At 47.5% G+C, this 14,062-nt stretch overlaps 1 protein-coding gene across 5 annotated transcripts in view; it reads left to right on the top strand.

The window, feature by feature from the left end:
- Positions 1–14,062, top strand: part of VAV3 (vav guanine nucleotide exchange factor 3) — a 167,160-nt gene that overhangs the window by 54,778 nt on the left and 98,320 nt on the right. For all 5 annotated transcript variants that reach the window (XR_004973176.1, XM_036342275.1, XM_036342276.1 and 2 more), the window contains exons 6-14: positions 496–588; positions 1,112–1,180; positions 3,387–3,490; positions 4,821–4,920; positions 6,754–6,849; positions 8,279–8,347; positions 10,362–10,448; positions 11,650–11,735; positions 13,746–13,878. Coding sequence is in view for 4 of the 5 variants with exons in the window: in XM_036342275.1 (XP_036198168.1) it covers positions 496–588; positions 1,112–1,180; positions 3,387–3,490; positions 4,821–4,920; positions 6,754–6,849; positions 8,279–8,347; positions 10,362–10,448; positions 11,650–11,735; positions 13,746–13,878 (837 nt within the window). In the remaining variant the exon portion in view is untranslated. The remainder of the gene's footprint in view (positions 1–495; positions 589–1,111; positions 1,181–3,386; positions 3,491–4,820; positions 4,921–6,753; positions 6,850–8,278; positions 8,348–10,361; positions 10,449–11,649; positions 11,736–13,745; positions 13,879–14,062) is intronic.

Below are 14,062 nucleotides of genomic sequence, written 5' to 3' on the forward strand. Positions count from 1 at the left end.
TGTCATTGTTTATGGAACTTCTGCTGGGATGGCTTTTTTGTTTGTTTTCTTTCTCACCTTTGCCCATTACGTGTATGTTTGATGCGACATCAAATCTAAAAGAATGTTTACCTGCTTTGTAACAGAAGATTTTCTTTCATAACAATACAATTCCACGATTCCATGAAATTAAGCCCCATTGCTCCTCTGCTATTGTTCTACTGGTGACATGTCACTTATCACTCAGATTTGGTTTCCTTACCAGTAAAATGAGAGGATTAGACCAGAGACTCCCAGGGTTGTTTTGACTGTAAAGCGCCACGTTTCTATGGCTCCAGATGCAATAACAGGTCATGGTTACTAGTTATAACCACGCCGATCTCTCGGTTATGTGTTTTGTTAGAAATGGAAAGCTTCAGAAAACCAGCAATGATTTTGATCTCTTTCTAGTTTCCGCCAGCGAGATTAACACATGAATTTGATTAACTGATTTTAATGGGATCCTTCTAATTGCAGAAATGTCAAGAGAATGACATACGAAGTTGCTGCCTCGCAGAAATCAAGCAGACGGAAGAAAAGTACACAGAAACACTGGAGTCAATAGAGAAAGTAAGTGATCAGGTGGCACTCTTGAGGCCCCTCCTGCCCGGCGTGGCGAGCGTGCTGGGCTCAGTATTTCCTCTCTCTCTGTGTGTGTGTGTGTGTTCTGATTTTCAGTAGAACTTTGGGTGTACAGATCTCAAAGCAGATTTAATCCTCCCACAACTCTTTATTGACTGATTTCAGTATCTGCGTGCAGAGATTGAGAATATAGCAGTGAACACAATAGAACTCTGGTTCTCGGTCATGGAAGTTATAGAATTTTATAATGCTTCATCTGTCTTTTCCATTGTGTGTTCACCACCCAAAGTATTTTATGCTTTAAATGTATTAACTTGTATTTATGTCTTTCTATCTCTGTTCAAGTCTGTGATTTGTAAGGCAGAGAAAATTGTTTCTGCTGTTTCTTGGACATTCATAATACTGATAAACAACCGACTTTCAGTAAATATTTATTGTTTGTTGATGACGATCTGTTATCTAGATTAGGATGAGTTGTCCTTAATTCTTATTCTCTCTCCTCTCCGGGTAGTTTTTCATGGCACCACTAAAACGATTCCTGACAGCAGCAGAATTTGATTCTGTCTTCATCAACATTCCCGTAAGTGAAACTATGCTAGCTAAACGTGGGGTACTTCTGTAAAATCCTCATTGGGGTTCCAGATCCCTGTTGTAGCATTCTCTGGTATTCTTTAACAATTTTGACTCTATTTTCTGCCTCTTGAGTTCTTATAGCTATATTCTCGAGAAATAGCTGATAAGTCATATTGTTAAGAAAAAGTCACTCAGAATACATGCAGAAGACACATGGATAAGATTCATGTTGAGGGTGTCTTAGTTCAACAGTCCCTGGGCTCCTGTCTGTGTCTGGGGGAGTCCCCCTTCTGGCCCACTCACTGCTCCGTGGCTCCTCCAGCCCCTCAACCCCGTCTTACCGACACTGTCCTGACTCCTCCGGCTCCTCACTCCTACCATTCCTCCACTGTCTTGGTGTCTCTTTTCTGCTTCCAGTTATATCAACCTTAACTCCAATTTCTGAAATACATGACTTCCTTATGCTTCAACAGCCTATTCTATTTATTTATTTAGAATATATTTTTTTATTGATTTCAGAGAGGAAAGGAGAGGGAGAGAGATAGAAACATCAATGATGAGAATCATTGATCGGCTGCCTCCTGCACGCCCCCTACTGGGGATGGAGCCTGAAACCTGGGCATGTGCCCTGACCAGGAATCAAACCGTGACCTTCTGGTTCATAGGTCAGTGCTCAACCACTGAGCCATGCCACTGGGCTCAGTAGTCTATTTTAATAGGTTATGTAAGCATTTCAAGTTTCAGAGCACCTTCCAATGGTTTTATTATCCTAAAAGAATATTTACTTGGAAGCATGAAGCCAGGCAAACGCTATGCCAACTGAGGTCATGCTGGGCAAGACTCATGTTTTGAGGCCTCTGGAGCTGGCTGTGGTCTTACTGCACAGCTTTCATGTGTAATATGTCAGCCTTTGTGTACAGGCGTGCTTGCATCGCCTGACTGGCCCCGTCTGTTTTGCTTCTTTACGTACATTGTGGACGTGCCCTAGTCGGCTAGTTGGGGCATGTTGGTCTTGTCCTTGATTTGGGCCCAATGAAGACATTCTCATTGATTGTAACATCACAGGAAGGAAGGTCACAATGTCAAGTGAACAGTTAGGAAATAACCAAGTGCACGTTCTAGGAAGATGAGGACCTTGAACCACCCAAATATGGTCATTGTAATCGATGACCCCATTGGACAGGCCTTTTCATGAGCCTCAGCCAAAGGACAGGCCCACCCGTCTGACATGGCTCAGTGATTGAGTGTTGACCTATGAACCAGGAGGCCACGGTTCCATTCCTGGTCCGGGCACATGCCCGGGTTGGGAGCTCAATTTCCCAGTGTGGGGTGTGCAGGAGGCAGTGATCCATGATTCTCTCATCATTGATGTTTCTCTCTCCCCCTCTCCCTTCTTTTCTGAAATCAGTAAAAAATATATAAACAAACAAATAACCCCCCCCCCCCCCAAAGCCAAAAGGACAGGCCCAACATATTCCTGGTTCCTTTGGGCAGTGAAGTCAGGGAGTCTCAGGGCCCAGGGGAGGGGATAGTGGGGGGCTGGCCCCTTGGTTCCATGGCTGTGCCTGGCAGGACCATCTGACTGGAAATTACTTGCCTGTCAGGAAACATGTGACATCCTGCCTGTGAGGAGCTCGGTCAGCCTCCTTGTCCAATGTATTCGCTCCTCTTTCTGCCCCAGTTGTCTGGTGATTTAGCCCGACTGTTTGAGCTCAGCCCTGGGACACCACTAATTGACCGAAGTGTAAATCTACATTTCCATGCCCACCGGACACGAGTCCCCACTTATCTTGTCAATAAAACATTAAGCACTTGGTAGTTGAATTGAAACATTTACAGCAGTTACAAAATGAAAATGAGCTGTGCATATTTCTATACAAGGAATAAATTACCCTTTAATAACCAGTGAAATAATTTCTCTCGCACAGGACATGGGCATTTCCAGTCAGATCTGAAATTGCTGTTTCATGTGGCCTGTCACTCTCCCGTCCTCTGCCCTCCCCTTCCCTTCCCTCCTCCTCTCCACTTCCTCCCCCTCCTCCCCTCCTCTCCCTCCTCTTTTTACACATGTGGATGCGAGCAGGTTTCTGTACTGAGTGCCTTTAGTGTGTCCTTGGATGGCAATTCTAGCAGCAATAGGGATTCTGGGGTCCGGTGATTTGTTGTTGTTGTTCTGATTTCTAACTAACTTTGACCTTGCTTTCTTTTCTAAGGAACTTGTAAAAGTTCATCGGAACCTAATGCAAGAAATTCACGATTCCATCGTAAATAAGAATGACCAGAACTTGTATCAAATTTTCATTAACTACAAGGAAAGGTAACTTCTGAATTTAAAATGTTGGGGCTGTTCGCTGGTCATCATGGTGAGGGTCAGTGTGAACACAGCTCATGGGTAGGAATCAGCACTGTTCATGCGGACACGTGGGGTGGCGGGTAGAACCCGGGACCTGGGACCTCTGGTGGCAGTGAGCTCCACGTGGGTGACAGAGCAGTAAGCGGAAAGGAAAAGAAGGAAAAGGAAAAACGGCTGCAGACGGCTGCCCTGCCCGTCAGTGCGGACTCGCCCACCCTGTCCCCGCGTCCTCTGGTTTCAGGAAGTCTCGCCAACTCGCCCGCCTCCTCCTCCCCACCTGTACGTGTCGGCTGTGGGGGAGCTGCTACCCGGTGCCTTTTCCATCTCTCATATCTTATCCTTCTCCGTGATGGGGTATTTGATTCACGATGCACGTCAGTTTCCCTTTGTAAGTTAGAGAAGAAAAATCTTCCCACCAGCTCCCATGAATTGGGAATTTAGCTTAAAATTTTACACCAAGCACCATAGCTCCTAATGCTGACTCCGAAGTGGCTCATAAATTGCTGTGCATCAACAATTAGACAAACACGAACGTATCAGTAGAGTTAAAAGAAACAGTAAATTCCCAGCCCCTTTGGGAAATTTCTGTGTCCCCCCGGGGCCCCCCTGTGGAGCAGGCTGAGGCCCTGCGGGGCGACGCACCTGCTTCCCGCACAGTCCGGGCCCCGTCCCCTCTCCAGAGGATGCATTTTCCCAATTAAAAGGAGGACGGACGGGAGGCGATGAGTGAATGGAGTCCTAAGTAACGATTACAGTACAGTTGTAGCGCCACACAACCTGGCTTCTGTGTGTGAGGAAACAGTGAAACGCTGGCCTCTAATGGGCACTTGGCAGCTGACCTGCGACGTTCTGTTAGTTTCCGGTGGACAACGTACTGAGTAGACATTTATATAACGGGAGCTTAACCGGAAATTTTAAATTTTGTTTTGTGTGTATATTTGTACTCAACACCTACAGTCGTCAAGCCAGTTTTTAAAACCCACCTGCTGTAAAAATGTCCGCGCAATGGGCCCCGGTCAAACGTAGAAATGAAAGGGGTTGTTTCTAACACCCTCCCTGTGCGTGATCCTCCTCGCTGGCCGCCTGTGGGGTGTGAGAGAGAGAGGAGTGCGAGGCTGAGCTGCGAGGCTGGGAGGGAGCCGCTTGCCGGGGTTCCTGGGCAGCGGGTGCCGACAGGCGAGGTTTGCTCTGTGTCTCCCTCGCTGTGGGTTTGGAGGCGGAAGTCCTGCCTCTCCCCCTCCATGTCCGTGCTCTGCTGTCCTAGCGACTTCCTCCTCGTCTCGCTCCCTTCCAGGCTGGTGATTTACGGGCAGTACTGCAGCGCCGTGGAGTCGGCCATCTCCAGCCTGGACTACGTCTCTAAGACGAAAGAAGACGTCAAGCTCAAGTTAGAGGTGCCTGTTGTTTTGTCTCTCGGTTTAGGAACCAACCTAAGAGCCAGATATTCCTGTTCCCGACCAGTGCGACCGTGAATGTCCCCATGTATTCTCAGTATAATTTCATGGCCATTTTATAAAGCGCAGTAGTAGCTACCTCTACACAGTATAACATGGTGGACGTGACCGCCGTGGGACAGCCTGAGGCTGTGGCTGCCTCAGGAGCTGATCTCACCAGAGCCTCAGGAGTGAGTGGATGCGGGTTATTTCCGGACGTTGGGGCTGAGAAAGCCTGGGTTTCGGACTGAAAGGAACCAGTTTCCCCCCAACAGTTTTACACTGACTTCCATCACATCACAGCGTGAGTTGTAGTGTGTGACACTTCCGCTCCTGACGCTGTGTTAGATGTCATAATATAGGAGGTGTCAGGTGCAACCTGTTTTAAGGAGCTGAACATGCAGAGTACGGTCACTGGGTGGACTTCACAGGGAGAGGAGACCCATCCATGACCACAGAAATAGCAGTTTAACCTCCCATTTGAGACCCATGACCCAGAGCACTCTCCAATGTGTGGAAGCAAGCAGTCAGCGCCATAGTTATCTTTTCAGTGACCTGCGGCAATTGGCCAGGCCGAGCTGGCATTTCTTGCTTAAGATCCTCCGTCAGACACTCATTAGGTGCTGTGGTCCTTAGAGCTGATGGAGTTTGCTTTATCGCTTCTGGCGATACATCGTTTTACGTTCCGGAAGAGCTAAGTGTGGGCACAGGGAAACCGAGTCAGGAGCTAAGGAGTATTTCCTTGACTATAATCCTTCCCTGAGCTCCTTCCCAAATTCCTTGGTCTGGGATGTGCAGTTGTCTGAGGATTTTGGGCTTACTAAGTTGCCCACTAATAATAATTTTATGAGCTCTGTTTTTTTAAATTGATTTTTAGCGAGAGAGGCAGAGAGGGAGAGAAACATCTATCAGCTGCCTCCTGCACACCCCCTAGTGGGCGTCGAAGTCACATCAGGGGCATGTGCCCTGGCCTGGAATCTAACCGGTGACCTTTTGGTGCACAGGACGATGCTCAACCAACTGAGCCGTTCTTTTTGAACGACACTATAGATCTGTGAGAAACAGTAAAGCACTAGTTTAAAATGCACTTTAAAAAAAGAATAGGGTGATGTTAAAAAAAAAAAGAAACCTGAGGCTTTTGAGACATAGAATCCTGCAGTAGGTTTACACTTGAGCATATTTCTGGAGTCAGTCATTTCATTTCATCCAGTTCAACAAACACTTCAGCGAATACTAGATTCTTAGAGGTATGGGAGACATCTTGGGGAAGGGATTATGTACAACAAGAATGAAAAGACCCACAAGGCACAGAGAGAGGGCATCATTTTGATTGGGGTTGTTACTAAAGGCCTGCAGGTGTAGTTCTTGAGGAGAACGCTGGATTTTGCCGGGAACTGGGCCAAGCACATGGCAGCTGGAGAGAGCCAGGGTGTGTGGGTGGGGAGGCCCATGTGGGTGGGACGGGCCGGGGCTTGGATGAGGTTGGGGACAAGGCAGAGCTGTCAGCCTGTGGGGAGGGAGACCCTGGAGGGCCCAGAGGAAAGAATCTTCATACATAAAGAGTTTTTCTTACCGATTCATAGTTAGAGCTGCAATGCTCCAAGCTTGGTTTGTTTTTGGTTTTTAATTGTAGGTGCTTTCTATTTTTTAGAAACAAGGCTTGTTCAGGAAAAGGAGACGTTTATCACGCAGTCACAGTTCTGCGTATGGCCTTTGCGTCTTTTCGTGTTTCATGACTCCCTTTGATAAAGCTAACGGTTTTTAATGCACGTTTTAAAAACCACGTTTCCCTAGGAATGTTCCAAACGCGCCAACAACGGGAAGTTCACTCTCCGAGACCTGCTCGTGGTCCCAATGCAGCGCGTGTTAAAGTACCACCTTCTCCTGCAGGTACGTCACTTAAACCCCTGTCCGTTCATGCCTTCAACCAAATACTCACGAGGCGTCCACTGTGTGCCCGAGACTCTGTCGGGGGCCCGATCCCCTTGCAATTCTCAGTTACCAGTGGGGCGCAACGGGAAATAGCAGCTGGAAGCTGGCCTTCCTTGCAGCCAAGGTGAGTCTCATTTTTCACAAGGTCACACTTCCTGTCCCTCAAACAGAGCTGGCTCCAGTCAGATTTAAAAATTAAATAATCAGGTCAAAACAAATATGAAGACCCCTTCAGCCAAGTGCTTTGTCGTCAGTATTAATCCCTTACTAGATTCTCGAAAATGCTACAGACCCGGATTCAGCAGGTAATTCCGGGAGAACTTTTGCCTGATAACCATAACCTGCAGAGAGTTGTGTCACATTCTGGGTTGCTTTCTGCTCTAGTAGATTATAATAAGGCTGCATGTATTTCGAAGGGATTCTTGTTATAACCCCAAAGCTTACGGTGTCCACGGTCAGTCCTCTAATGAGGGTGGAGAGTCTTATAAATTTAATGTGATGGCTGTACCAGGAGACTCATTAGTTCTGCTCCAAAGGCACGTCCTACTGCATTAGCCTATCTCCTCTGCTGACGCTTGTGAAATGTTGTTTTAAACAGGTCTCCTACCTGCATGTGAAATATGATTTGGAGTCTTCAGTGCTTGGGACCTCTTTATATTACATTTCTTGCACTGAAGCCGCAGAATTATTAGTCATCCCTATTTTTGTTCTGAGAAATCAGAGAAATTCAAACCCTGATTATTTCTTTAAAACGCATTAAAACATGTATGAGACCTAAACTCAGAGCAACTCTACTCAAATTGGATTTTAAGAAGAAATAATAAGGAAGATGAAGGCGATCAGTTTCTGAGACATCATGGAACTAAAAACCTGTCCAAAATAAGAGAATAATTTATTTAGTAACTTTGGTTAATAAATACCACTGGAAGAGTTTAGAAGGTGCAGTTTTCAAGACACATCTGTTTGTATCACAACGTTTTAGACACACTTACTAAAAGTATCAAATGTGACTATACTTTTATGAAATTTAGCAAACTTTTTCCTAATTTCTCTTGGATTGTTTTGTACTTTAAATTTTGAAAGTATGTTCAGTCCCATGATGATGGGCCCTTGGGTTGCCTCCAGATCTTGGCTATTGTGAATTGCACTGTAACTGAACACAGGGGAGCACATATCCTTTCAAATGAGTGATCTGGGTTTTTTCGGGTATATTTCCAGAGCGGAATTGGTGAGTCTTACAAGGCAGTTCCATTTTAATTTTTGGAGAAATTCTCTACTGTTTGTGGTTGCGCCAAACCTACATAAAGGGTTAATTTTTAAATGTTTTCTTCCTTACGTTTGGGTGTTAATTTGATGAAAATAGTACTGAACTGTGTCTTCCAAATAGGAACTGGTCAAGCATACCGCCGACCCCACAGAGAAGGCGAATCTGAAGCTGGCTCTGGATGCAATGAAGGTAAAGCGATGCGCCCTGACCTTGCTTGTGTTTGTTATTCTTGCCTGAAAACAAGAGAAGACGCTCTGCTAATCCATATGCGTGGTATGCTGATATATTACAGCATACTTAAGTATTTGTGTAGTTTTGTTTCTGGTGGGGAGAGTTGAATAGTTTTTAACCGAAATAAATACACTTGCATGAATTTAATTGTTAGACAAAATCACATAAAACCAACAGGCAAATTAAAATAATTTAAAAACATATATTTTTATTGATTTCAGAAATAAAGGGAGAGGGAGAGAGAGACAGAAACATCAACGATAAGAGAAAATCATTGATTGGCTGCCTTCTGCACGCCCCACGCTATGGATCGAGCCTGCATGTGCCTCAGCTGGGAATCAGACTGTGACCTCTTGGTTCATAGGTCGATGCTCAGCCACTGAGCCACGCTGGCCGGGTGAAAATAATTTTCGTTATTTGTGAATGTTGTGACAACTTCCATCACCTCCAGGAATGATTTCATATCGTGGTGGCCTTTGACATTCTCTGCGTGGTCGCCAACAGAACGCTGCGGCTGTGTAAGCACCAGGTGGGCGGGAGCTTTCTCAGGTGAGGCCTCTGCCAGGCTTCCTTTTTCGGGTGCTGAGCGTCAGTGCACATGAGGTTCAGGCTGGGTGTCTGTGTTCAGGGAAACCCGGAAGTCAAGCATGACGAGTAGACAGAGGCAGACTCTCTGAGCACATGGGGGATCGCTAAGACCCAGCTTCCACGCTGTGCTGGACTGTGAAGGAAATACTCGTCCCTAATTTAAAACAGAAGCAAACGTGTCCTCAGAGCAAAACTCGAGGCGACTGTGAGACGGTGGTGATGCTTCTCCGTGTCTCTGGGCTGTTTCCCAGTGAGCCCAGCTGTCCGCCGGCTCTGCACCCACCCCGTCAGGGCCCATCACCCAGTTACTGATTGTTACAAAAAGTCATACCAAGGGTCTAATTTTAAGAGATCATTTATAGATACAGGCCCTGAAAAGTCAGACTTTCATTTAGAACAGAGTTCAGAACTGCCTTTTGTCCAAGTTCTGTTCCCGCTGCTTCAGATGAACTGAAGGGAACAGAGACGATGAAAAAGACCCCAGAACACAGAGAATGGAGAGCGCGTACAGTAAAAATAGCTGGCCGCCGGTGGAGGATGAGCTGCTGTTTCCTCCGAAATGAGAGCAGGCATTTAAAAATAGGCAGCGCCCGGGGAGCCGGGGGGCCGGGGGGCCGTGCTCATGGCGCCCCGTTTCCCCGAGTTCTCTGCTCTCTCGCCTCCGTCCCCTCTGCTTTCAAGGGGATCGTGATCGAAGGCTCCCAGGAATAGAGACGCGAGCTGATGGCAGAGAACAGTCCTGAGGGTTCCCGGTCCAACTTAGTTACCTTTCCCTCCCTCGCCGAGCCCTCCTTTCTGCCCTTACTCCAACCCGCCTGACATGTCCTCCTCTCTGGGTCGTTGTTACTGTGTTTGGAACCTACGTTATCCTGACCTGGTTCCCTTTCTGTTGTTCTGCGTGGGGTCACTTTTTTTTTTTTTAAATCCTGTTCTTCTCAAGGGTGAGGTAAGTGACACCTCTTCGGTCTTCCCAGCTGTCGTCCAGACATTAAAAAACAACAACATTTCTATTGATCTCAGAGAGGAAGGGAGAGGGAGAGAGAGAGAAACATCAACGATGAGAGAGAATCATTGATCGGCTGCCTCCTGCACACCCTACACCGGGGATCAAGCCTGCAACCTGGCATGTGCCCTGACCTGGAATTGAACCGTGACCTCCTGGTTCAGAGGTCGATGCTCAACCACGGAGCCACGCCGGCCGGGCTGTCCTCCAGACATTTGTAACTTGCTCTTGGTGAGCAGCTTTGGTTGATTCGAGGGCCATCGAAAAGCCACGGGTGCTTTTGCCGCTCCTGAAGGGAATGCCGTGTTTTCTTCCGGACAGCTCTCCTCTCCTCTCCCATCTCATGGCCCTTCTTTTTGTCCCCTTCTCTTCCCTCCGCAGGACTTGGCACAGTACGTGAACGAAGTGAAGAGAGACAACGAGACCCTGCGTGAGATCAGGCAGTTCCAGCTCTCCATAGAAAACCTGGTGGGTCATGGCCACTCCGTCCAGCGTCCCTACCCCACCACCTGTGGTTTTTGAAGAAAAGACACTTTACTTTCCATTTTCTAATTCTAGTTTATTTTCCCTGTTCCTGTTTGGCCACGTCCACACGGATGGCTCTGCCCCCACCGTCCCCTCACCTTAGTCACACAGCTTCTTCCCCAGCCATCCAGATCCTAGACCTCGGCGCCCTCACCGCCGTACATACTCCGGCTGATTCCCGTCATTTACTCATTTTATGTGTATGTGCTGGGTGGCTATTGTGCGCCTGACCTTGAGGTTGGGGCTGGGGCTGGAACTCTGAGCCCCATGGTCTCAGGGTGGAGGAGACAGGGAAAAGAGAGTTTAAAGATGCTATTTTGAGATAGTGCTGTGAACAGGGCGATACAACAGGGATGAAAAGGGGAGGCCTCGTTTAGATATGATGGTTAGAAAAGCCCTTCTGAGGTGGTGGCCCCTGGAACCTGAAGTCTAAGAAGAAGCCGCAGCACAGGGATCCGGGGGAAGGGGTTCCGGGCAGAAGCCACAGTGTTACTGGTGGTGGTGGGGCCCCCCACTGGGGACGGAGCCCACAACCCCAGGCATGTGCCCCCACCGGGAATGGAACCGTGACCTCCGGTCCATGGGCCGACGCTCAGCCACGGAGCCGGCGGGCTAAGTCAGAACTGGTCATTCTTGAGATCTCTGAGCAGGGGCACCCTCCTTGACTCTTTAAACCGAAGTGGGTCCCCGGCCCTGCATGCTGCCTTCATGGCAGCCACGCATTTGTAAATACAGACTTATTTCCCCGCTGGCTAGGAGCTCCACGAGGGCCGGGTCTATGTCATTTTGCCCTGTTACAGCGGCTGAGCCAGAGTGGATGCTCAAGAAATGCTAGTTCCTGCACCTTCCTCGTGACTTTAATTCTTAGGATGAATTCTCTCTTTGGGTAGCTGCCTTCCTCATTAGGGTTATAAGTAAAATTAGTTAATGTCCTCAGCCTGCTTCCCAGGAGGGCCAAGGACAGGCTGTTTTTGAAAGTGTATCATGTGGACCGGAGCCTTTTAGAGTAAGGGCGCTAAAAACGTGAAGGGATAAAAGCTGTCATGTAACAGTAGTTGTTCTTAATACACATCCTCACTGAGATTTTCTCTTTTTTTTTTAATGTGATTATGAAACACTGAGGTGTGTACATTTTCTGCTTTAGAACCAACCAGTGCTGCTGTTTGGCCGGCCTCAGGGAGACGGGGAGATCCGAATCACCACTCTGGACAAGCACACAAAGCAAGAACGGTGAGGAAGGGGGGCGGGCACTTTCAGAATAAGCCGTTCCTATCCGAGCCTGGGGAGGCCTCGAAACAGTTCTCCGGGCAAAGCCGGGCCACGAAGGAAGAAACCGATGGGCAAGCCAGCCCCCGTTCCCTAACCGTTCCTCCCGTGGACTCCGTAGGTGGTGTCCCCCTGCTTGCTGTCTGTTGGTTTGTCTAAGTTCTTAAGTAGGAAGTGGCAGCTAGAGAATGTCAGCTGGGGTCAAAGAAAGTGCACACGATACGGAGAGGAGAGGTAGAGGCACCATAGCACAGGTAACTACCACCACACAATTGTTTCATTTTTGGGGTCTGCATTTTAAAATAACGAAAATGATACCAAACGTCCGAAGGAAGACGTTTGAGCGAGGCTCACTGCGTGAGTGAGCCTTTCTGGAGGGGAACCGGCAGGTGGGGTCCTTGGAGATGAGGGAGCGTGGCCTGGTGTCCCAAATTATATGTGATCATCACTGGGTAGAAGTGGCCCTTTCCTGGAACCTTTGCAGATGAGGAAGCCAGCCAGCAGGGGGCAGCATCAGCTCTTGTTTCCACCTGATACCCAGGCTCCACAGGTAGCTTCCAGGAGACACACATCCTTTTAGCATCTCCAGGAAAATAGGCTTTGAAAGGGATGCAGGTGCTAAGGCTGCACGAATGTACCATTGTCATAGTTTCAAAAACGCGTGCGTATAAATCACGGAGAGTTTTCAAAAAGGCACAAGGATTGGTATCGGATGATGGGATGATAGTTTTTCTCCCCAGTTATGTTGTTTTTAATAAGAAAGGAGAAATAGCAGCATGTAAATTGAACCACAATTTCCTCTAGTTTGCGCTTTGCTCCTGTACCTCTCAGGCGGTGGTTCAGGCGGCTCCGGCCTGTAACCACCAGGCGCAGCCGCAGGGGAAGGGCACGGGGCCACCGTTGGGCCAGGTGGGCACCCGCTCAGCACCCCACTAGCAGCGTGACCTTCAGCAGATGAGCTCCCCAAGCCTCAGTTTCCCCCCCAATAAATGACAATACTAACATCTCGCTCCCCAGATGGCCATGGGGGTTTAAATTGTGTCAGTCATCCTTGTGAAAGCCATTCGGGCGGACTCCTAATAACATCAGTAGAAGCTAATTGCCGTTGTTTTCATTCACATTATTCTGTAAATGGTTAGCTTTCAAACTCAAACAAAAGTAATGGTTCAAGGGCAACACTTTTTATGGCTAATCTCTTTGTATCTTTTTTAAAAATATATTTTTTACTGATTTCAGAGAGAGAAAGGGAAAGGGAGAGAGATAGAACTATCAATAATTCATGAGAATCATGGATCAGCTGCCTCCTGCACGCCCCCTACCGGGGATCGAGCCTGCAACCCGCAGGCATGTGCCCTGACTGGGAATTGAACCCTGACCTCCTGGTTCATGGGTCAACGCTCAACCACTGAACCACACTGGCCTGGCTCAGTTGTTTGTTATAGCTATATTGAGTGTGCCTGTTGTTCTTATTAAAATTTTCCCTTTTTTTTGCCCTAGCCAGTTTGGCTCAGTAGATAGGCCTCGGCCTGCGGACCAAAGGGTCCTGGGTTCGATTCTGGTCAAGGGCACGTACCTTGGTTGCAGGTTCCTCCCTGGCCCGGGCCCCAGTCAGGGTCGTGCAGGAGGCAACCAATCAATGTTTCACATTGATGTTTCTCTCTGTCTTTCCCTCTCCCTAAAAATCTATGGGAAAATATCCTCGGGTAAGGATTAACAAAAATCAAAACAAAACAAAAAAAAAACAAATAAAAATTTTCCCCCTGTTTTTAAATAAGGAAACTGAGGAACAGCAAGGCCACTCATTTAGTTAAGGGTAGTGAAGGGCACGATGCTCACAGTTCATTCTTTCCAAGGTGCAGCACTGCCGTTGTCTTCAACTCAAAGGAAAAATGTTTGTGTGGTTTAATTCAGTTTATAAGGGAAGAACTAACACATGCTTCCAACCCATTTTAAATCAGTCTCTCTCTCTCTCAGGCACATCTTCTTATTCGACTTGGCAGTGATTGTATGCAAAAGAAAAGGTGACAACTATGAAATGAAGGAAATAATAGATCTCCAGCAGTACAAAATAGCCAACAATCCTACAACGGATAAAGAAAACAAAAAGGTGAATTCTTGGAGATTCATAACTGCGGTTCACTCATGACTTTGAACATTCAAGGATATGTGCTCTTCCATTCCCGGGAGGGGTAGCGCATTGGTTCAGGAGTTTCTGTTTCTGGAATTGATTAGGGGAAGGCATGGGACAGTGTCACAGCTGATAGGCTCATCCCAAATGCTAGTGACCAAGA

The sequence above is a fragment of the Myotis myotis genome, unplaced genomic scaffold, assembly GCF_014108235.1.
Source record: "Myotis myotis isolate mMyoMyo1 unplaced genomic scaffold, mMyoMyo1.p scaffold_m19_p_18, whole genome shotgun sequence".
NCBI classification, from domain to species: domain Eukaryota; kingdom Metazoa; phylum Chordata; class Mammalia; order Chiroptera; family Vespertilionidae; genus Myotis; species Myotis myotis.